Genomic DNA, 24,342 nt, shown 5'->3' on the forward strand with positions numbered 1-24,342 from the left:
TAGAAGTGGTATAAGGAGTACTTCGCCCACCACTGAAATGCAACCCTCTCTGGGGAGGAGTGTGGCAACTGTTGAAGAGTTCAGGACAAAAAGGTTAAGAACCTATTCACTTGAAACTGCAGGAGGAATTTCAGGTCTGCAGAACATAATTATCACCCAAAGTTGGGGACCGTCATAATCTTTCCTGGTATTATTAAATCCTCACTTATTACAGCACTCAGTAGGAGCTTTTAATCGCTTTAGATCATCTGAAATACATCCACCCAAATGACCTCAGCTGTGTTCAGTTTAACTGGCCGGTGAGTACATGTTCCATGTGCATATTCTTCAGTACAGTTACAAAGACTGGAAATACAGGTTCCTAAACTATTCTCTCCTGAGGGGTAGAGGAAGTCTTGGCTAAAACAAAACTCGGAGACCAGCGAGAGCACGGTAACAGAAACACCTGCGTGGAGCGTGTCTCTGCCATCCACCCTGCGTTTGCACTCGTCCTTTAGTTTGTAGACCAGTGAAAGCATAACTTCTGCATGTTGGAGACAAGTCCTGATTTTTGGTCTCATGCCAACTAGTTTTACACTTGTGTAAATCCATTGACTTCAGTGGAACTACTCCAGATGTGCACTGGGGTGGGATCAGGCCCATTGCATTCAGTGAATTGTCCTAGCGCTGCTGAGGGCAGAATCTGTTCCAAGATTGTCCTCACATTGTGTACATTGTCTTGAATGGAACGACACCAATTTACACCAACTGAGGATCTGGCCCTGTCTGTCAGAATGCCTGTGGTATTGTTCTAATGAGGACTAGTTCTTAATAATTACCATGTAGGTGATTCTGTACAAAGGGCATCACCTGAAATGCATTAGCAAAGTGGAGTGTTTGGGTAACATAACACTGCTGTCTCACAAAGAGGAAAACATTCCTTGCTTTCACACATCACTGCTCCTGTGAGATCCCTTTTGTTGTTCCCATGCTCTGCCCCTCTCCCTTTCTCCTCCCCCATTAGATGAGATCTGAATTAGACCCCAGAGGTGTTAGAGGATCATATTTACCCTTTTCAGTTTGAGTTTGAATGTTTAGCCAGACGTTCCAACCTGTTTCTTAATCTGTAGTGGCCAGGGCTCGGACTGAAGGAGATCAGTGTCTGATGGGTGTGGAGGGAAGAGGTCATGGTCAGAACGCAAAAGGGGAAGTCAGGAGACCTGGTGTCTGTTCTTGGCTCTGTCAAAGATTGTGTGTACCCTTGGACAAGTCACTAACTTCTCTGTGACTGTTTCCCCAGGTGTAAAATTATGAATCACTGTTAGTTAATATTTGTATTGCAAATACACCCATGAGCCCCAATCAGGACGGTGCTAGATGCTGTGCAAATGGTTAGGAATTCACAGTCCCTGCCCTCAAAGCACTTGCAGTATAATCAGACTAGACGGATCAAGGCTCAGAGGAAGGGATGCAAGCCAGATGCAGAGTGATCAGGGCACTGTTGGCAAATGCCAAGTAATGTTCAAAGTTGCATTTGCCAGCTTTTCCTTTCAATCCCAGAGATTTTTCTCTTTTGTTTTGTTTTTTCCTGAGGCTTGAAAAATGCCAGATTTCAGGTTGCTCTCAAACTGGATTTCCACCGGGTGAGAAAAGTCTTGTCCTGGAATCTATCTAGTGCGGGTGAGGAATGACCAAACCTGTGTAGAACTCAAGGATGGGCACCCTCATCTCAGGTCCCAGGGTTTTGCCCAGAGTCAGCAGCTAGCTGGAATCCTTGGTTTACATGATGTGAGAAATTGCTCCTTTGTTAGTGGTTTGTTTTCTTCCCCTAGTGATGAGTCCAGTGGGATGTGTTACCACCCCATTCTCTGGCGAAGTGCTCCATTGCTGATTCATGAAGGGAATGAAAGCACTTTTCATTGCTATGTTTATACAACCAGAGAGACCAGCAAGTTGCAAGGTTAATGTATCAACTGAGGATTATATGACCCTCCCCACTCTTTCCCTTCCCCTCAGTGCCCTGCCAGTATATGGCTAGGAGGTTTCCCTCCCATTCAACTTCTTCTATAAAATGAAGTTAATTTTATCATCTTTCTTAAATATCCTTGTAAATGAGTTTGAGGTTGACTGGAAGCAATAGGGTTTTGAAAAGACTGTGGTAAGGGAGAATTCCAGGTTGTTCCATCTCTCCCCTGTTATCCTAGGCAGTCTTCAGACAGGTCGGGGACTAGGGGTGGAGGGGAGCTGGGGGCTGTCCTAAATCAATGGCTGTTTGGATTCCATTCTGCTCCGCTCGCCTGGAGAGGATGTCTGCTATCCATGGTGGTGCATGCTTCCTTGCTCTCTGCTTGCTGAATGTGTTGGGGGTACCATTGGAGGGAAGGCAGCAGATCATCCATGAATGATCAGAAAGCTACCTTCAAGCAGTCTCTAACTTTTTGGATTCATTGTGTGAAGCTAGGGTGAAGTTGGCCTAATTTTGTTCCCCAGTAGGGCAATTTAATGACTGCTGAGAACGGTGAGTAGGTTAATATGTTCAGTGCTACAGCCATGCATGGTGCTTTAGAAACAGAGTTCAGGGAGGTCTCCACCCCAAGCAGATTGCATCTCTCCCGTTTAGATGGTAATCAAATGACGGGACATGAGGATGGGAGCAGACAGAGTCGTAACTGATCAATGAAATACTCTCTCTCCTAGGTTGGTGCCCATCCCCATAGTATCTCCCAAGAGTAAAATCTGACAGCAGTGGTGGGTTTCAATGAGGGACTAGAAGGAAGAGGGAAGCGTTGTGGTGGACTGGCAGAGAGAGGCTATCTAGTCATGGGGCAGCATGAACTAAGACATGGAGTTAAGAGTGGGGGGATACAGAGACAGTGTTAAGGAGCGAGGAGTGAGGCAGAGCTCAAGGCGGGACATATTCACCATAACTCAAGGGAGACTGTGGGCTCATGACCCTCTTGGCAGCTCCCCCTGCTCAGCAGAATGAGCTGAGCTTGGGTAAAATCAGGATCAGACCGACACACACGCTCTCCCTCACCCCCACAACTGTGGGTGTTTCAGAGCCAGGGTGTGGTTTCAGCCCATTCTGGGGAGACGAGGTTTGGATCTGGATCAGAATCCAGCTCTGTGGTTTCGGTTCATGTCCCTCTCTAGTCAGTGCTTGATTTGTGCCAGGGCTGGCCAGAGCCGAGCCCCGGCACCTCTGGGCTTGGCAGTTCAGAGCCCCGGCACCTTGGGGCTGGCCAGAGCCGAGCCCCGGCAATCTCGGGGGTTGGCAATTCAGAGCCCCGGCAACCTCGGGGCTTGCTGCATCAGTTATGAATGTAAAACAATTGCTTGAGCTCCGGCACCGCTTTCATTACAAATGAAGCCCTGTCTCTAGTGTGTACTGGTGGATGTCTTAGCTCTGAGAACAAACCAAAAAGTAGGAGTCCTTCTCATGAAGGTAGCGGCCTGTGTGTGATCTGAAGGCTTCCCATATGTTCTCCTCCACCCAGGTAGCTGGACATGCACACAGCCAAGGCATGTCCATACAGACATGCACAGGGCAATACATCCCCAGCCCCTGCTCTCCAGGTCCCTCCACTCCAAGTGAGCCAGCAGCTGTCCCCCTTACTAGCCTGCAGCCACTCACACAATGACTGTCACTGGCTGAGGCCGCCCACCTCCCAGTGCCTAAGGCCCTCTCTATGGGATAGGCCCACACCTCCCTGGGCAGCAGCCTACAACCAATTGTGGTTCTGGGCTCTGGCTGGCTGGATGCAGGCTGATGAGTTGATCCTGCTGGGTCCACTGTGCCCAGCTGGAAAGCCTTCCTCACCTGGCTCTCCTAAATCTCCCATGGGAGTCAAACCAAGCCCCCCTTCACCTGGCTCCAGAGAAGCTGGGGGGAAGATGGAGTGTGGGGTGGGTGGCTGAGCTGGAGGAGAAGAGGGATGGTGTCAAGGTTCCTCCCCCACTCTGAACTCTAGGGTACAGATGTGGGGACCTGCATGAAAACCTCCTAAGCTTACTTTTACCAGCTTAGGTTAAAACTTCCCCAAGGTATAAATTAATTTTATCCTTTACCCTTGGAATATCCACTGCCACCACCAAACTCTAAGTGGGTTTACTGGGAAACGTAGTTTGGACACGTCTTTCCCCCCAAAATCCTCCCAACCCTCGCACCCCCCTTCCTAGGAAAGGTTTGGTAAAAATCCTCACCAATTTGCATAGGTGACCACAGACCCAAACCCTTAGATCTGAGAACAATGAAAAAGCATTCAGTTTTCTTACAAGAAGACTTTTAATAGAAGTAAATAGAAATAAAGGAATCACCTCTGTAAAATCAGGATGGTAGATACCTTACAGGGTAATTCGATTCAAAACATAAAGAATCCCTGTAGGCAAAACCTTAAGTTACAAAAAAGACACACAGACAGGAATAGTCATTCTATTCAGCACAGTTCCTTTCTCAGCCATTTAAAGAAATCATAATCTAACACACACCTAGCTAGATTACTTACTAAAAGTTCTAAGACTCCATTCCTGGTCTATCCCCAGCAAAAAAAGCATACCAACAGACACAGACCCTTTGTTTCTCTCCCTCCTCCCGGCTTTTGAAAGTATCTTGTCTCCTCATTGGTCATTTTGGTCAGGTGCCAGCGAGGTTACCTTTAGCTTCTTAACCCTTTACAGGTGAGAGGATTTTTTTCCTCTGGCCAGGAGGGATTTTAAAGGGGTTTACCCTTCCCTTTATATTTATGACGGATGGGGCACCTGAATGGGGAGTGAAGGGGACAGAACTGGACCGGCCAGACAGGGGCTTGGTTGAGCCCTGGGGAAAGGAGGGCTGGGTGGCACCGCTGGGTCCGGTTTGGGCAGGGGACCAGGTTCCGTTCTGGCTGGAGGCTGCCCGGTGGCACCCCTGGGTCCAGTCCGGGCAGGGGACCGGGTTCTGTTCTGGCTGAAGGCTGGGTCGGCACCGCTGGGTCTGGTCCGGGCACGGGCTGGGAGAGGGAAGCTGCTCGGTCCGGGGAAGGGGGCGCTGGGGTTCGGTTCGGCCCTTGGAACGCGCAGCGAGGTTCGGTTCTGCGCAGCCCGCAGAGCAACGGCCGGGCCCGGCTGTCGCTGACTGGTGCGGGAGGCCGCTGGGCTCGCTCGGGTTCGGTCGGGTCCCCTGCACAGAGCGCAGCGGGGCCGGGAAGGGGGCGGGTCGCGGGGAGGAGGAGCAGCGGGGCGGGCGCTGCCGAGCCTCTCCTAGTTCCTGCTCGCTGCCCGGGCAGCGGGCTCCTGGGACCATGAGTGGCCGGGCAGGGTCCGCGGCTCCTGCCCAGAACGGGTGCCCCGCGGCGCTCCGGGAGCGGTTCCCGTCGCTCAGGCAGGACTACGAGCTCGCCTGCAAGGTGGGAGCCTGCCCCGGCCGCGGGTGGGGAGCTCCGCCCGGGCGCGGGGCGGAGGGGGCAGCCGCCCCGCGCTGCCTGCGCCCCGGGGGCCGGGAGGGGTCGGCGCAGCGTGGGGGCGGGTTGCTCCCCAGGGGTCCCCTGGCGTTGCTCAGCCCCAGCGCTGGCCGGCCCCCCCCCGACCCGCTCCCACTTGCCGCGGAGCCTGGGCTGGCGGGGGAGCCTCTCCCGCGATGGCCACGCTCGTGTGGGGCCGGTTTTCTTCCCCGTCTGCAGCGCTCGCTGGTGCACGCGGCTCCCCCTGCAGCCCGGGTCCGGCTCACAAGATACGAGCTGCGCTGGGGAGGAAGCGAGCGGTTTGGCGGGCAGCGTGTTGACAGCATCTCTGCAGCGGGGACAGTTGGCGAAGGGCCCAGTGGGGCAGGGCGGGGGAGAGACGTGCTGGGGTCCGGGTTCGCGCCCCCCCCCGCTCCCCCACGGCCTGTCAGACGCGCCCTGGGTCTCAGGGATCCCCTCCGAAGCTCAGGGTGGGGGTGGCTGCGTGTGCAGAGCACAGGGGGACGGTGCCCTCCCCTGCCCTCCCCGCAGGCTGGTGCTGGCCTAGCCCGGGGGCTGCGTCCAGCGGTTCCCACCCCTTGCAGCAGCCCTTGTAGGGGCGGATACGTTCCCGTGGCCGGGAGAGGGAGGCTGATCCAAAGCACCTCTTGGCTGGGCACAGCCTGAGTAGGTGGGAACCAACCCCAAGGGTTTTGGCTTCATGTCTGACAAGGGCGGGGGGCCCATGGGACTTCACAAGGCAGGGGGAGCAGGGCTGCCATGGAGGCCCGCACCCAAGAGTGCACAGTGCAAGGGCGGTTGGCAGCTGTCAGTTCTGTCCTTTTTGCCAGCTTCCCCATTCTCTCTGTCCCCACAGTCAGCTGCCATCAGGCGCCTTCACTGGATGGGCACGGGACCCAGTCAGCCACATGGCAAGGGTTCCCAGCAGAGGTATCTGCTACCAGCCATAAAAGTGGTCGTCGTCCCCCCCCCCCCCCAATTGGATGTGATCGTCGGTAGGGAGTTCTGATGATCCACCTCTAAAATTGTCACTGTACAGAGAAGAGGCCAGGCCCCGGCGCATGGGAATATGTGAGCTGGACTTGATCCAGACCCAGCCTGGGACCAGCAGAATAGATGCTCACTGTGCTCCTTGAGCCTGCAGCCTGCAGCTGAGAAGGGTGCTTATCAGTCTTAGTACAGGGAGATGTGTGCAGCCCTTCCCTTTCCTTTCTGGGTCTCGCTATGCTCACAGAGCTCTGCATTTGCATCCGGAGCTGTTAACACAGGGAGAAACATGTCCTCATGGGGCTTGCTTTGCTCACTCCCCGCTGCAATACCTATCTTATACAGCTCCCACTCCCAGAGAACCCAGAGTCTTTGAGGTATTTCACCTCACAACACCTCCAGGAGGCAGGGCAGGGCTGTTACACCCTCATTGTATGGCTGGGGGAACTGAGGCCCAGAGAGGCAAAGTGAATTGCCCAAGGTCACACAAGAAGTCTGTGCCAGAGCAGGGAATTGAATCACGGGAGGGGGAGGGACACTTCTGAGCCCCCCCAGCACCCTGGCCATTCTTCCACTCTGCCGAGCAGCTTGTTTTGCCCCTGCCTGCAATTGCTGTGAGGGTTCGTTCTGCTTTGCTTTGGTTATTCCGAAAAATTGAATTTGGCCCCATTTTTTTTTCTTGGCCACTTCCTTCTTTTCTTTTCTTTTTTAATGCTTGCACCTTCCTCCTGCTCCTTTCTCTCTGATTTTTTGATGGGCTTATGGGGGGAGAGTTTTTTTTTCCCAAAAGCAACCTGGAAACTTTACCTGGAGCAAGCTAGAGCCAGAATAGAGTGCTATTCCCAAAGCTTGCCTCTCTTCAGGTGCATCTGCACCAAAGGATTTGGCGACATCAGTCAAGGTGAATTCGCCTGCAGAAGGGTCATTTGGGGACTCAGAATCTTTTGCAGTACAGTTTATTTGCCGGCCCAACAAGAATGATCCCATTCCCCATCTTTCCTCCAGGACAGACCCCTTGTCTGCATGCCTGGGCAGAGACAGCTAGAATGTCAGGGCCTGACTTGCAGAAGCACAGAGCACCTGCACCTTCCATTGACTTCCACAGAGGGTGCAGGGGCTCATCTCCACTGACAGGCAGGACCTTAGACCAGTGGCTCTCAAACTTTCTTACTGGTGACCCCTTTCACATCGCAAGCCTCTGAGGGCGACCCTCCTTATCAATTAAACCCACTTTTTTATATGCTTAACACCATTATAAATGCTGGAGGCCAAGCAGGGTTTGGGGTGGAGGCCGACAGCTCGTGAGTCCCCATGTAATAACCTCAGAACCCCCTGAGGGGTCCCAACCCCCCAGTTTGAGAACCCCTGCCTTAGACTATTTCATTCTCTGCAGGTCGCTTGCTGCAGGCCCTGCTTCGTGTTCTGGTTTTAACAGGGGTTGGGGGCTGCCCATGTGCCTGATGAATTAACACCCAGTGACGGCCAGGAAATTGCTGTTATGGCAGAGCAGGCAGGAGGGGATCGCACTTTCTGGGCAGCTGAATACTTGTTAATAATGCACAGTGTTTCTCCTGGCCAGGGTGCTGCCTCACCCTCCCTGGTGTAAAAATGGATGTGGAGGTGCCAATGAAGCCAAGCTGCTGTTTGCTTAGGAGGAGTGGATGCTGAGCTGTGTGTTTGTTTTGGTATTTGGTGTGGGTGAGGTGGTTGGAGCAAGGCAGAGAGTCCTGGGGCTGTCAGAGTTTGCTCAAGGAAACAAGGCGGGCGTGGTAAGATCTTTTATTGGACCAGCTTCCGTTGGTGAGAGAGGCAATTTTGAGTTTACCCAGAGCTCTGGGAAAGGTCCACCGAGCATCACAGCTACATACAAGGTGGAACAGATTGTTCAGTGTAAGTAGTTAACACCTATTTCAAGGGACCATTCAAAGGGAAGTGGCCCGTTAACACCCAGCCAGTCATGGGGGGGTGAAGGAAGGGGGAAGAAGGCAGCTGGGGAGGGGGTTGTTAGTGGGTTATGGATTGTTGTAGTAAGCCATAAATCCAGTGTCCCTGGTCAGTCCATGAGTTTTAGTGCCTTGCAAAGTTATGAATTTAAGCTCCAAAGCTTGTCTTTTGAAAGTGTTGTGCAGGTTTCCCTTGAGAACGAAGACAGAGAGATCAGATACAGAGTGATCACTTGGTGAAAAGTGTTCACCCACAGGTGACAGGGTGTTTGTCTTGTATCGTTTTCCTGTGTGAGTTCATTCGAGAGCGTAGTGATTGTCTGGTTTCGCCCACATAGTAGTTACTGTGCATTTAGTGCACTGGATGAGGTACACCGCATGTTGTGATAGGCAGGTGTAGGATCCATGGATCTTGAAAGGTGAGTTGTGAGAGGTGTTGATCACTGGAGCAGTGGAGATATGGCTGCAGGTTTTGCATCTGTTATTCTCGTAGGGTCTGGCACCACTTTGAGTTGGTGAGCCCTGGTCTACGGGGAGCTTGCTTCTGATGATGAACTTGGAGAGGTTGGGGAGTGGTTTGTAGGCCAGAAGTGGGGGTTCAGGAAAGATTTCCTTCAGGATGGAGTCCCCATCAAGTATGGGTTGTATTTGTTTGATGTTATTCTGTATGAGTTCCAGTGTGTGGTGGTAGGTGTGATGACGACTAGGGGTGTGTGGTTGGAGGGGGTTTTATTTCTGTATTGAAGCAGATTCTCTCAGGGTATTTGGTTGGCCTGTTCCACAATGTGATCTACTGCTCTGGTGCAGTGTCCCTGTTTGGTGAAGGCCGATTGAGTGTGCTAAGGTGTATATCCTGGACTTTCTCCTTGGACCTGGACAAAGGGGACAACAGAAAGAATGAGCCATTTCTTGAGATGGGCCTGAGGTCTTTGTCCGTCTACCTGTGATCTCAGGGAGAAACCTGACGCTGGTATCTGGAGAACTGACTGGAGGGGGATAGTGCCAGGGTGTGTCCCATTCTCTAGGAAGAGATCCATGGGGTATTTGTAGATGAAACGTGTCTAGTTACAAAGAGTGCCAGCAGCACCGTGCTCCTGGCCTAGCGCCATTCCGAAGCACCAGCAGAAGCAGCAATTAAATGCTATGTTCATATAGAGGGGAAACTCGTTTAGCCATTCCCTGCTAGATAATGGGGTCACGGTCAGACTCTCTAGCAGTGACATCCCTCCTGTAATGACTTCCACCGCTACTAGTTCGTTCTTTCGGTCGGTCGGTCTGTCTGTCTTATTTTGCCCATTGGAAGCTCCATGGAGTCCGGTCACATGTGCTCTCATGGCTGAGTGCTGTGGGAGCGAAGAGAAGGAAACTCTGTGGTGGTGAGATGGCTCTGAACATATGAGCTGTTCCTGGCTCTGAGTGTATTAGAGACCACCACAGAAGCAGGGAGGGAAGAAAGTTAAATTTCTAGGACTCACCTGCAGCTACAGGAGCATTTCCCAGTCTGAGGAGCAGCTGACACTGCGGAGAAACATTGCCTGACTTGCAGAAGCACAGAGCACCTGCACCTCCCAGTAGCCTGTGTTACTGAGGAGACGAACTGCTGGGGAGACCCTGCTTTAAGGGAAGCTGTATCTGAAACCTACACTATAGGGCAGTGTTGCTTTGTGTGGGGTTCAAATCTGTATTTGAAAGAGAAAGGGAGCTGGGAAAGGAAATGGCTCTGACAAGCTCCGGGAATAAAAAGAAACACCCCAGGCTGCCCCTGACTGTGTCACCCACCACCCCAGTCAGTGCTCCTCCTCAACAGGGCTGCACCATCCTCACCCCAGTTCTGCCCTTACCCCAAATCGCATGCTCCCCCAGCACTATTAATGAGTTTTTGCACCCGTGTTGTAGGTGATGCTGATTGGAGATTCGGGCGTGGGGAAAACCTGCTTCCTGCTCCAGTTCAAAGATGGGGCCTTCCTCTCTGGGACCTTCATAGCCACCGTCGGCATAGACTTCCGGGTGAGACCGCTGCAGCTTTCTGCGCTAGGGAGAGCCTCTTGTTACAGCTCAGGGGATGAGCGTGAAACACCCCCTCTGCCCCCATTCAGATAATCATTGAATAGAAGAGTATTCAGTTAAACTGCCCTGGTGTCTTCGATTGCAGGAGCTATTGCCTGAAGAAAAGGGGCGAGTAGCACTGAGGAGGGGCCCTCTCTCTTTGCCCAGAGCCTGGCTAAGCAGAGAGTATTATGTGAATGGCTGATGTGATCCACATGCTGCTGGGGCTGGAGCCAGTCACGCTGCTGCAGCTTTGGAGAGTATCTATCTCTCCAGTCTAGTGTATTCAGAGGGCACCAATCCTTGTAGTGTGTAGGCCCTGAAAGTACATTAGAATAAGGGAAGAGGAAGTTTCAGACCCAGGTTTTGCTGTCCTGACATGGGCTTTTTTCTCATTATCTTATATTTCCAGCCCTCCGTTTACACTTAGGGCCTGATTCTTCTCTCACTCCCCCTGGGGCGAATTGGGAGTTAGTCCACTGAATTAAGCCATGTTCCACAGAGATCGGAGTCTGGCTCTTTGAATGGAGGATATGTTCTCCCAAAGGATGTATTGGAGATGATGTCGGTGTGGATGGGTGTGCCTGCATGGATGCCGGAGGCTTATCAGTAGTGAAAGGTGAACTTCAGAGGTTTGAGCCAGATAAATGCCCAAACGTCTGGGCTCTTATTCCACCGTTCTGTGAACATTTGAAGCCTGCACAACTGAGCTGGACTCTAGCAATTTGAGGCTTCCTGGGGGGCAGGAGGAGGAGGATTATCATTATTGATTTATATGACCACAGTGCCTCTGAGGCCCAAGCCTGGCCCAGCACCCCATTGTGCTAGGCACTTTACAAACACGGAACAAAAAGCTGGTCCGTGCCCCAGGATGCTTACTGATCATCCTTGTTGGCAACTGGGCCAGAAACCATCTGTTCTCCTGGAACCAGCGTCTCTTGCTGCGGCTGTGCAAGGCAGAGGGGCACAAAACTGAAGCCAGAGCGTTACCTTTACTCTTCCAGCCCTCAAATGAGCTTCAGCTTCGGTGTGATGAAATGTTCCATCTGGTTCCTGTTTTACCCAGACTAGTTCACCAAGCCCTGTCTGTAATGCAGGTGTGTGCAACTGATTATTAATGCAGGGTTGTGCCCGCGGCATTGTGGGTCTGTGGGCACTGGGATCTGTGTGTCCTGGGATGCAGATACGTGACCGTGTGATGCTGTGGAGGGTGGTTTGTGTCAGGGAGAGTGCAGGTGTATATGAAATGAAGGTACGTTCTTGATGTCAGTGACTTGACATTTTAACCTCAGGGCTTTCTATGTTGCCCATGGTAGCTCTGTGCTGAATTGTTGATACAGCACCATAGGGTTACATGGTGCTTTACTACACATACAAAGATGGAGAGGCAGATTCTGTCCCCTGCCTCAGCCCCTATGAGCTGCTTTGTTTTGACCCCCAGAGCAGCCCAGAAACTAATGCCACCTTTGACTCCATTCCTGTGGATTGGGCCTTATTTTATTATTATTGTTTTTCATTTGTATAACCATAATATCTAGGGGCCCCACATGGCCCAGGACCCCCTGTACTAGGTGCTCTAAAACACAGAACATAAAGACAGTCCCTGCCCCAAGGAGTGTCCAATCTAAGTGTAAGACAGGAGACAATAGATGGCTACAGACAGATGGGACTGTACAAATGAACCATGAAACTCCAGATTGGTTGGCATGGTGGGCAGTTGTCTCTGCACACCAAGAGCCGAACCGTTGCTTTCTGTGGGGCTTCTCCTGGGCATGCAGCACAGTCTCTGCTCCAAAGTTAAAATCAACGTTGAGACAAGAACAACCGGAGGAGACCCTGTTCCTGTCTCTGTGCGTGGCTGGGCTGAGCGAGAGCATGCATGCGGTGTTGTGTATTCTAGCACTGTTGTAGCAGCACTCCATGCACTGCCCTGAGGCCTCAGCCAGATGCAAGCTCCCTGCTATTGAATGGAGAGCTTTACCTGGGCCTCTCTGTTTTGCATCGTGTCATTACTCTGGTGACAAGTGTTCAAGGCTAGTGTGCTCGTATTAATTACAGATGACCTGCTGCATTTAACCTGCTCATCGGATGCCTTTTTAATGCCCCCACTACTGAGTTCCGCCAGATTTGTCATCTGCAGCCAGGGGAAGGTTTGGCAGCAGCATCCCACGTTGGCGCACCCTCTCCTTACCCATTCGGAGTCTGGCACCACTCTGTAAATATCCACTGTCAAGAGGTGCCCAATCAAAGCAACCAGAGTATCCAGGGCATTCATTAGGAGGGCAGCCAGCCAATCAGAGAATGCACTGGCAAGTGACACCCACCCGACCAGTCATAACAACTGGAGTAAAAAGAGTATCCATTGAGAAGAAACACCCACCCAGCCAATCAAAATAAGGTGAATATCAAGGGCCTGGACAACTGTCCGCAGTATGAAAACATCCCCAGCAAGCTTGTTTGCAGACACAGGTAGGAGTCTGAGCAGGTGTAGCGTGGGTCTGGATTTAATGGTACTTGCTGCTTCTCTAATACGTAGCTGGTTGAGGTTTGCAGGATTTTTACTCCTCTCCATTACTGCCGCCAAATGAACCCCTTAGCGGGACAGGGCTGTGCTAAATTCTCTCCCAGGTTGAGGCTGCACTGAATTTTCCCATTGATCTCTGCTTGTGTTTCTCAAGTGACTGCTTTTGTTTGTTATGTGGGGCAATCTCGGAAATATGTGTCGCTCACGTGCTAGGTCCAATCCTGCAACGTGCAAAGCACCTTCTTCAACTCCCACGGATGTCAGCAGGAACTGCGGGCAGTCAGCCCCTCACAGGTTTCAGCCCATCTGTTAGCACCTCTGGCTGCCAAATAGGCCCAGAGGCTCTGAGATAAAAGCAAACCAGCCAGATTGTGGTGCTGGGTGTTTCAAGTTCTTTGACAGGCTGAATTTCAGATCAGTGGAGGAGTGAGAATGTTGCAGCGTGGTGTAAAGTGCCCTGCAGGGCAGGCTCCCTGGAAATACTGGTAACAACCACCTCCTGTTGGTTTCTTGGTCCAAGCTCTGAGGGGGGCTTCAGGAGAGATGTTCTGTTAGATACCTTCGTTCCATACATTATTATTTCTGGATGTCTCTGTTTTTCTGCTTCTAATGCAGTCTGTCTAAGCTATGGTACTTCTAGGGTGCCATGACCATGATGTGTGAGCAGGAATGGTGTCCCTAGCCTCTGTTTGCCAGAAGCTGGGAATGAGCAACGGGATGGATCACTTGATGATTACCTGTTATGTTCATTCCCTTTGGGGCACCTGGCATTGGCCACTGTTGGAAGACAGGATACTGGGCTAGATGGACCTTTGGTCTGACCCAGTAGAGCCGTTCTTATGTTCACTAGCTCCCAATCTCTCCAGATGGATGTTTAAATTGTAGGAAAATGCATCCATGAGGGATGCCCAAGCTGGAAGCTTTCTCCACAGCTGCCAGTTTGAATGTTTACAGTGGGCTCACACCATGAGTATGAGCCGTTGAGTCAATTAATATCTATCTTTCTTAATATCCTGCCTTGCTATTTAGCTGACAGGAGAAGCTGCTGCAGAGAAAGGAGACAGACCTAGAAGAGAGTTACCTGTTACCTCCTTCTCTTTTTGTCTCCAGGCTCTGAATCCAGCATTGCATGCACCTGCATCAGTGGAGCTGGTCTATACTGAACCATGCCATAGGGTTCAAGATGACTATGGTACCGTGGAATGCAGTATGGGGAAGGTGCACCCCACAAAAGACCACACCTGGCTTTCCCACCATATTAAATCAGTGTGGTTTTGTTTTCTCTTACAGAATAAAGTCGTGGCAGTGGACGGTGTGAAAGTAAAATTGCAGGTGAGTCCAGTATCTGATCCTGATGCAGCATGTGCAGTTGATACTTTGTCTGAGGGTGTCTGTACAAATAGGCCATGATCCATGGCTTTTATCTATTCTTTGCCATGTGTACACACTCCCTAATAAGGTTTGGGGGGAGGGGAAGGGAAGCCGATCTTTTCTCTCCCAGCTTAACTCTTGCAGTGACGGTGCACAGTCAGCCAGTGTTTGATAGCTATTAATATGGACATTTCTCAGGGAGAGGTGAGGCCTTGGGGGAAAAGACTGTTCTGGGTGTGATGTGGTACGTGATATGCGATATGTGTACAATATACAACACCTTTAAAAACATCCCTTCATAAAGACCAGGGACAAAGGCTTAGTTTTTACCAACCTTTCATGCATTTGCCCCATATAACTTTGGCAACTCGCAGCCTGAAGTCTTGCTTGGGACCTCATATATAATTTAATCCAGAGCTCTGAATCTCTTTCAGACTTGTTTTTATAACCTGGAAATCCCCTCCTACACAAGGAGTGGCATATACAAGCCGTGTGTCCCTGAGTGCTTCCAACCCTTGCACTGACTCTGAGGTCTTGGTTCTTTCCCTTCTGTTATGCCCGGATGCCAACGCTCCCCTGGAATTGGAGAGCTGGGAATGAAACCGGTGGCAGTGGGGTTTCTCCCTTGGTTTTCATCGGGGCTGTTTCTTTGCAGATCTGGGACACAGCAGGGCAGGAGCGATTTCGTAGCATGACCCACGCCTACTACAGAGATGCCCAGGGTAGGTTCTTAGGCGGGTTTGTGGTTTGCCCGATCCGGGGTCAGATGAGAACCGGAATCTGCAGACCTAGTGGAGCTGCTCTTGCCACTAATACCCAGGAACAGAATCTTCATTAAACCCCCGCTTTGTCTCTCTTCTTTTCTTCCAGCTTTGCTCCTCTTTTATGACATCACCAGCAAAATGTCCTTTGACAATGTTCGGGTCAGTATGTATCTCCTTGGACCTCACTGACACAATCGTTAACTCCTAAACCCCCAGAGAGGGGCAGCAGAGTCTCCTCATTCTGAAAGCTCTGGCAGACTGATGTAATGGGAGGGCCTTTCCCAATGCTTGGCAGCTAGCAATGCAGAACAGCCACTTCTCTGCCTATTCAGTTTGCTCTGTGTTACGATGCAATGGGCAACTTTTGCCTTAGTCACAGCGGGCATAGGGGAATCGTTATACTTTGGGTCCAGAACCTGAAATACTGAACCCAATAGTGCAGAAAGCTGAGCACCCTCGGCTCTCCTCGAAACCAGTGGGGCTCTCTTATCCTGGGTTGTCAGCAAGAAATGAACTTGGGGTCTTCAGCACTGAAAGCAGAGCCTCTGTTGCTTGAGCTGAAGGAGAAACTCTGTTAGCTGGCAACTGTAGTAGACTATTATCCGCTCCAACCTATCACATTGGTGATGCAGCCGCACTGGATGGCGGTAACATGAGTTGTTAAGTCAGATGGGTTTGGAAGAATTGTTCGGTGCTACAATGTATTGAAAGCCATGCACAGTCAACGGGCACCGAAGGTAGCTGGCACCCTACTAAATCAGGGACCCAAAGGGAGGCTGCCTCTGAATCCTGCCTCTTGGCAGACAGTGTCTTGAGGCTCAGAAATGGGCGCAAGATGGTACGGGCTGGCAGACTCTACAGGACACTGAGGTGCAAAGACAAACCGTTGACTAAGGTGCCCAGAGATGAGAGCTGGCTGGGAATTTTTCGATGAAACATATTTTCCATCAGAAAATGGTCAAAACCAAAACTTTTCATGGAGAGGGATCTGTTTGACACCACTTTTGTTGAGAAGGTTTCTCAGGTCCCCGCTGGAATTGCTGGTGGCAAGGGTGAGAGAGACAATGCACCACCCCAGAACAGCAAATAGCCCCATGGTTCAGACACTCCCCAGGAATGTGGATGACCCAGGTTTTAGTCTCCGCCCCAAATCAGGCTGAGCAAGGATCTTTCTTTCTCTGTTTTGGTCCATGAAAAATGTTGAAAAGTCTCCGTTTCTTTCCACATCAGAACAAAAGCAGATTTTGAATCCTTGAATTTTTTCACCAGCCATTATTTGTGTGTCCCAGAGACTCTTGGGCATAAGTGCTCCAAAACTACATGGAAATAGCAGCCCATGTTCCACCCCTTTAATCTGGCTGTTGCTATGCAGAGGCCTTCCTGGCTCTCCCCACACACTTATAGTTGCATATAAACCTGCTTGTCTCCGCTGTTCATCTTTAATACCATGTGACCCTCTTCCTCTCTTGCAGGCCTGGCTCACACAGATACATGAATATGCCCAAAAGGATGTGGTCATTATGTTGTTAGGCAATAAGGTGAGTGTCGCTTCCTGGTGGGTGACTGAGAGATGTGCTCATGTACAGCTACTCTCCTTCTTTGTTTTGTGCTGTGCCCCCCACCTCAGACCAAGGACACCCCAAATCCGTACAGATGTGGTTCTGAGGCTCCCCCTCTTCATTCAGTGACACCATCTCATGGGGGGGCTTTGCCTGCCCCATTTTGGAAGAACATGATCTCCAACCACTGCTAATCCGTATCAGCTCTGACCATGCAGGGCAGCATTCACACTTCTTCATTTTCCAACTTCATCAGCCTGTGTGGCCTTGTCTGTATTTCATCAAACCCAAGTACCTATCTACCAAGGTACCAGACAGAAAACTCAGCTACTCCTTGAGTTGTCCAGTAGGCATGGAGGGAAGCTCAAGAAGCTATGATATCCCACAGACAGCGTCACCACCAGGGCCCAAACTCTGGGTTCCACTGTTTCAGGGACCTACGGTGGATGTGACTCGCTGCCCCAAACCCAGAACCAGGCGCCATTTTAGATTCTCAAAAAGAAAAGGAGTACTTGTGGCACCTTAGAGACTAACCAATTTATTTGAGCATAAGCTTTCGTGAGCTACAGCTCACTTCATCGGATGCATATCGTGGAAACTGCAGCAGACTTTATATACACAGAGAATATGAAACAATACCTCCTCCCACCCCACGGTCCTGCTGGTAATAGCTTATCTAAAATGATCATCAAGTTGGGCCATTTCCAGCACAAATCCAGGTTTTCTCACCCTCCACCCCCCCCACACAAATTCACTCTCCTGCTGGTGATAGCCCATCCAAAGTGACCACTCTCCCTACAATGTGCATGATAATCAAGGTGGGCCATTTCCAGCACAAATTCAGGTTTTCTCACCCCCCCACCCCCATACACACACAAACTCACTCTCCTGCTGGTAATAGCTCATCAATATAGCGCAAGTAGAGTAGGGGCTTTAGGGGACGAGAGCTGAGGAAGCGTTGTTCTAAATCAGCCATAAAAATGTTATGCCATAACAGAGCTTCCTCAGCTCTCGTCCCCTAAAGCCCCTACTCTACTTGCGCTATATTGATGACATCTTCATCATCTGGACCCATGGAAAAGAAGCCCTTGAGGAATTCCACCATGATTTCAACAATTTCCATCCCACCATCAACCTCAGCCTGGTCCAGTCCACACAAGAGATCCACTTCCTGGACACTACAGTGCTAATAAACAATGGTCACATAAACACCACCCTATACCGGAAACCTACTGACCGCTATTCCTACCTACATGCCTCCAGCTTTCACCCTGACCACACCACACGATCCATCGTCTACAGCCAAGCTCTGCGATACAACTGCATTTGCTCCAACCCCTCAGACAGAGACAAACACCTACAAGATCTCTGTCAAGCTTTCTTACAACTACAATACCCACCTGCGGAAGTAAAGAAACAGATTGATAGAGCCAGAAGAGTTCCCAGAAGTTACCTACTACAGGACAGGCCTAACAAAGAAAATAACAGAACGCCACTAGCCGTCACCTTCAGCCCCCAACTAAAACCCCTCCAACGCATTATTAAGGATCTACAACCTATCCTAAAGGATGACCCAACACTCTCACAAATCTTGGGAGACAGGCCAGTCCTTACCTACAGACAGCCCCGCAACCTGAAGCAAATACTCACCAACAACCACATACCACACAACAGAACCACTAACCCAGGAACTTATCCTTGCAACAAAGCCCGTTGCCAACTGTGCCCACATATCTATTCAGGGGACACCATCACAGGGCCCAATAACATCAGCCACACTATCAGAGGCTCGTTCACCTGCACATCCACCAATGTGATATATGCCATCATGTGCCAGCAATGCCCCTCTGCCATTTACATTGGTCAAACTGGACAGTCTCTACGTAAAAGAATAAATGGACACAAATCAGATGTCAAGAATTATAACATTCATAAACCAGTCGGAGAACACTTCAATCTCTCTGGTCACGCAATCACAGACATGAAGGTCGCTATCTCAAAACAAAAAAACTTCAAATCCAGACTCCAGCGAGAAACTGCTGAATTGGAATTCATTTGCAAATTGGATACTATTAATTTAGGCTTAAATAGAGACTGGGAGAGGCTAAGTCATTATGCAAGGTAGCCTGTTTCCCCTTGCTTTTTCCTACCCCCCCCCCCAGATGTTCTGGTTTAACTTGGATTTAAACTTGGAGAGTGGTCAGTTTGGATGAGCTATTACCAGCAGGAGAGTGAGTTTGTGTGTGTATGGGGGTGGGGGGGTGAGAAAACCTGAATTTGTGCTGGAAATGGCCCACCTTGATTATCATGCACATTGTAGGGAGAGTGGTCACTTTGGATGAGCTATTACCAGCAGGATAGTGAGTTTGTGTGTGTGGTTTTTGGGAGGGGGGTGAGAGAACCTGGATTTGTGCAGGAAATGGCCCAACTTGATTATCATGCACATTGTGTAGAGAGTTGTCACTTCGGATGGGCTATCACCAGCAGGAGAGTGAATTTGTGTGGGGGGGTGGAGGGTGAGAAAACCTGGATTTGTGCTGGAAATGGCCCAACTTGATGATCACTTTAGATAAGCTATTACCAGCAGGACAGTGGGGTGGGAGGAGGTATTGTTTCATATTCTCTGTGTGTATATAAAGTCTGCTGCAGTTTCCACGGTATGCATCTGATGAAGTGAGCTGTAGCTCACGAAAGCTCATGCTCAAATAAATTGTTTAGTCTCTAAGGTGCCACAAGTACTCCTTTTCTTTTTGCGAATACAGACTAACATGGCTGTTACTCTGAAACCTGTCATTTTAGATTCTGTAATTCCTTAACTTGGTTCTCTGATAACACGTAGCCTGTATAGAGCATTCTTCTTCTTCCAACCTTAATTTCCCACCTAGGTCCCAGAGGGAGCCCATGTCAGAGCTGGGAACAGAATCCATGAGCTCTGAGCTCCCATTGCTGTGCCCACGTCCCTCCCTGTGACATTTACCTGGGTTTGGAATTTTCCTAAGAGAACCCGGTGAGCGGTTTAAATGCCGCAAAATGACACTCGTGTGCGTCCATGCCCACTTCTGCCAGCAGAGGGAAGCCCAAGTCTGATTCTTCAGCAAGTGAAGTCAAGGACTCGGAGGCTCCGTGATGGCCTGCTAGTGCAAGGCTGATCTGTGAGTCTCTGTGCCACTCCGGTAACTATTTCCCTTTGTTTACAGGCTGATGTGAGCAACGAGAGAGTCATCAGGATGGAGGATGGAGAGTCACTAGCCAGGGTGAGCTGCCCCAGGGTTTTGCAGGGTGTCTGTCATCCCTGAAGGTATCTGGCCCCTCCCTTCATCATCCTCAGTCCCATGTGGGCTATGATCACCTTTGCTGTGCAGGACAGACCTTAACTAGGCTACTCCCCGGGATCACAGAGCTGTTTCTCTGAGCCAATCATCCATCTATCACCTCAGTTCCTCCAGCTCTTAAACCACTTTCAGATTTAGACGTACTCTGGGCCGTGCTTAATTTGTGCCAGGGCCTGGCAGCTCGGAGCCCCGGCACCTCTGGGCTTGCTGTATCAGTTACAAATGTAAAACAATTGCTTGAGGCCCGGCCGCTCTTTCATTACAAATTAAGCACTGACTCTGAGACTGTGTCTGGACTGAAGGGATGAAAGTGAGAGAGGTCAGATGTAGGGGAGGAGGCTAGATGGGATGGGAGGGCAGGGAGGGTTTGGGCTATGAGATGCAGGAGGTTGAGGGCTGAAGATAGGGTGTGGGGGCGCAATTGAATTGCAGTGTGAGGGAGGACCCTGAGAGGGCTGCATTGGTGGGAGTGGCGTTAAAGATTGGAGCAGTGTGCAGTACAAGGACGCACCCCTCAGCCTGCCAAGGTATGTGAGAGACCATTAATCTGTCTGCTCAGTGGCGTGGACAGAACAAGGAGCAATGGTCTCAAGTTGCAGTGTGGGAGGTCTAGGTTGGATATTAGGAAACACTGTTTCACTAGGAGGGTGGTGAAGCACTGGAATGGGTTACATAAGGAGGTGGTGTAATCTCCATCCTTAGAGGTTTTTAAGGCCCGGCTTGACAAAGCCCTGGCTGGGATGATTTAGTTGGGGATTGGTCCTGCTTTGAGCAGGGGGTAGGAGTAGATGACCTTCTGAGGTCTCTTCCAACCCTAATCTTCTATGATTCTATGATTCTTCTATGATACGGTCAAATGAGGCTCCACCAAAACATTAGCATCCTCTCCAGATCCCCAGAGAGACCCCTGTTCCCCTCCCCCTCAGAAGGCCTCTGATCTGCTCTCCCCCTTCTGGACTCCTCAATCTTCCTTCAAACCAGGCCTCCCCGGAGTAACCAGCTGTGCAAGTGCATAGCACCGCCGCTGGTTGCTCTGCCTCCGGTTGCTGTTCCGTCTGGGGCCTCTTCTGGCCAAAGGCCCAGACCCAAGGAACCGCCTTGAATCCCCTGAGATTGGCTTTGCTGGTAGATCGGCGGGGGTGTTTCAGAAGAGGACGGGAGCTAGGGGAAGGGGTAGTAACTGGCAGCGCAGTGGCTGATGGTGCTGCACCCCCTCTGCAGGAATACGGAGTGCCTTTCATGGAGACCAGCGCCAAGACGGGTATGAATGTGGAGCTGGCATTTCGGGCCATTGCCAAGTGAGTAACTGAAGGACTGAAAGGGCAGCTTCCCATGCCAGGGCTGCCTTCCCATACCAAGGGGCATTGATTTAACATGTGCGTACAGAGTTGGGAACATGTGCCCCTGGGGGAGGGAGATATCTTTGCCTTCAAAGGGAAAGTGTCATCTAGTGGTTAGAGCAGGGGACCAGGGCTCTTGGGATCTACACACTCACTGTGTGGGCAAGCTGCTTATCCCCCGATGGCTATAAAATTGCCCTATCTCAGAGTATTATTAAGCTTAACTCATTGATGTTTGTAAAGCATGCACACCTGGGCTGGTCAATGCGGGGGTCTGATGCTTTCCTTTGAAGCAGTTGGCATTTGCCCAGGGCAGGGACAGATTGCAGGTCTGCATGGGCTGCTGGTCCGCTCCAGCACAGCACTTCCTATGGGCAAAGTCTGTAACGCTCAGACGCTTTCCTCTAGAGTGGGATATAAAAGCATCAGAATCCCTGAGAGCTCTTGGACCAGAGCCTCAGCTGGCGTAAAGGGGCAGCGTTCCATTGACTTTGGCTGAGGAGCTGGTCCCTTGTCTCCTTTGTCCCCAGACCTTGTTCTGCTCTCCGGCTGGGGAGCCAAGTTCTAGCCCAGAGTTAATTTTTGACAGTCAGGTCACAAGCCTGTGAATTGCCACCCAATGTCCCTGGGATGTGGGTCCAATTCCCAGCAGCACTTCAAAAAACCTCACTGCTTTCCACCACCGACGTGCCAGATGCAGCAGGGGCCAGGGCAAAAGGGCTGAAAGGGAGCTATGCTGCTGCTAGCCACTGATTCACAGAGGTACTGTTGCGTTCCACCTCGAAATAGAAAGATCAAAGGCTCCTTGAATGTTATCCCAGTGCTACATGATGCAGGTCCATTGCCAGCAAGTGGGATTAACCCTGTGCTAACACATCTGTCCCATCCGCAGCCCCCAGCCCTCCAAGATACAATTCTTCACGGGGTTTTGTTTCACCTTCCCCTGAATTCATATTGTTTCCCTGGCTGGAGCTCAGTATCTCTCCGTCAATGTGGCTCTTGGCCTCCTGAACACTGGCTTAAGACTTGGCCAGATGTATCGGCTGGCAGAGAGGACTGGAGTGGGCTGAGGTTGTCGCTCCCATGGCACATCCTGCTGGGGGAAGTAGAACAGGGCCAGGTCTGCTCAAGAAGTCGAGCCATGTGTTCCACCCTCTCATCACACCCCCTGGAAGAAAGGGAGGTGGAGAACACCGTGTCCACCTTTCTTCAGGGATGCACAGCTGCTTCTGCTGGGCGAGGGGTGGCTGGTGTGATGTTTCACCGCTGTGCTTCTTTCAGAGAACTCAAGCAGCGAGCTGTGCAGCAGCCGGACGAGCCCAGGTTCCAGATTCACGACTACATAGAGTCACAGAAGAAGAAGACCAGCTGCTGTTCCTTCATGTGAGAGAGGAGGATGGCAGGGCAGGAAGGAGGACTTGGGGCACAGGGGCCTGGTATAATGCAAGAGCAAGGCGGGGCTGGAGAGGAAACTGGTCAGAAGACCTTTACAAATATTTCTGGCCATAAATTACAATAGGAAAAAGGCAAACCTACCCTGAGAGGGGGCGGGGTGTGCATGCGGGGGTGTGTGGACGTGCATGAGTGTGGGTGGCTGCGGGGAAGTTACAACAGCAGCCAAATAAAGGCCAGTTCTGGGTTTTGCCTGACTAGCAAATCTTACAATGTGAGAGTCCAACCTTTGGGGAGTCACTCCTGGCAGCACAGCCAAAGCCTGGCCTCTTGGGAGTGGCTTGCGTCAGCCTCGCCTGCATAGCCAGGACCCCAATGATCAGGACTCAGCTGGTTCAGCCTTAAAACAAGCCAGAGTCCAGTGTCTATCCAGACTGGGCCAAGTCAATGTTGGCTGCATTGCCAGTGCCCCATTTTCAAGACGGGACCGAGTCATCCTCAGCAGCGTAGCCACGGCCCTGTATCTATCTGGATTGGGCCAGGTCAGCACTGCTGCATAGCCGGGGTCCCACACCTTTCAGTCTAGAGTCACCACCTTTCTGACCAGTTTCCATGAGACATCTGCTCTGGAGTCTCACCAGGCTGAGGGGGCCAGGGCAGGAAGAACCGTTTCTCTCCCTCTTGCATTAACAGGTGAAGTTTTCCTGCAGCGAATGAAATCGGCAGGAGTGTTTGCTAAAGGAAGAGGCATAGGAGACCTTTTCCCTGTGACAGCTGGTCCCTCCCCACTCCTCTCACCTCCTCCAGGCCCCTGCAGCTGGGCTGTCCCCTTTGCCCAACCTCCTCCTGCCGCTGAGCATGTCCCAAGCAAAGGACTTGGGGTGCTAAGTGTTATTACAGTGCCTGCTATGTTGGAAGAAAGCTGCCGATCGCAGCGTTAGTGGAGAGAGAGGAAATCACTATCTATTTTTCTGACTCTAAAAAGAAATGTTTAAATTCTGCTCTTATTTATATTTATCTCAGGCTAAATTGCGATTTAATCCTTTACGAGAGGCCAAGTCCCAGCATGCCACGGACGCTCTCTGGATCCCACCCCTCTCCTGTTCTAAAGCATTAGCACCCGCGCTGCTAAGGTGGGGGTGAGCATGGAGCCAGCATTGGCAGCCTGTGGCCACTTGCTGCAGGATCCACCCCCTGGCCGCCACCGGGACAGGGGAGATCTTATTCTCCCAGCTCATTCCATTGCACTCCGCTGGTCGCTCTCCTGCCGATGGAGTTAGAAGCCATGCCTCTTGCTGTTGAAATAAAACTGCTGAAAATTAAGGGCCTGATCCAAAGCCCACTGAGGCCTTTGAGAGTCTCCCCGTTGATTTCACTGGGCTCTGGATCAGGCCCTAATTGCTGAGCGACCGGGTATTTCGTGCTCTCAAAGGCAACCCCCTGCTGCCTCTCTCCAGGTGTGTTCAAATACCCTTGATGCTGTGACACAAATTGGTCACAGCTGCAGAAGAGGAGGCTTTGACCCTCTCTCCCTGTTGCACCCCCCGCCAGCCTGGCTTTTGCAGCATATGTGGTGCCTTTGATTACGCAGCATTCAGAAGGCTCTGGGGCTCACCAGGGAAACACGGGGCAAATGAGTGATATGGGTCCTGCCTTAGGTTTGGTTT

At 51.1% G+C, this 24,342-nt stretch overlaps 1 protein-coding gene across 3 annotated transcripts; it reads left to right on the top strand.

The window, feature by feature from the left end:
* The first annotated feature begins 5,203 nt into the window (after positions 1–5,203).
* Positions 5,204–23,984, top strand: RAB37 (RAB37, member RAS oncogene family). 3 transcript variants are annotated; one of them, XM_073310209.1, is made up of 10 exons: positions 5,206–5,363; positions 10,244–10,354; positions 14,208–14,249; positions 14,944–15,010; positions 15,159–15,211; positions 16,525–16,590; positions 19,809–19,865; positions 21,165–21,241; positions 22,565–22,666; positions 23,369–23,984. In XM_073310209.1, the coding sequence occupies exons 1-10, from the start codon at positions 5,259–5,261 to the stop codon at positions 23,370–23,372; spliced, it is 684 nt and encodes a 227-aa protein (XP_073166310.1). In that variant the 5' UTR covers positions 5,206–5,258; the 3' UTR covers positions 23,373–23,984. The 3 variants fall into 3 exon arrangements, with proteins under 3 accessions (XP_073166312.1, XP_073166310.1, XP_073166311.1); XM_073310210.2 differs by lacking the exon at positions 5,206–5,363 and adding an exon at positions 7,229–7,305 and having other exon boundaries at positions 22,565–23,984; XM_073310211.1 differs by lacking the exon at positions 10,244–10,354 and having other exon boundaries at positions 5,204–5,363; positions 22,565–23,984.
* The last annotated feature ends 358 nt before the right edge of the window (positions 23,985–24,342 follow it).

This window comes from Lepidochelys kempii, chromosome 14 (genome assembly GCF_965140285.1).
Source record: "Lepidochelys kempii isolate rLepKem1 chromosome 14, rLepKem1.hap1, whole genome shotgun sequence".
Classification (NCBI taxonomy): Eukaryota; Metazoa; Chordata; order Testudines; family Cheloniidae; genus Lepidochelys; species Lepidochelys kempii.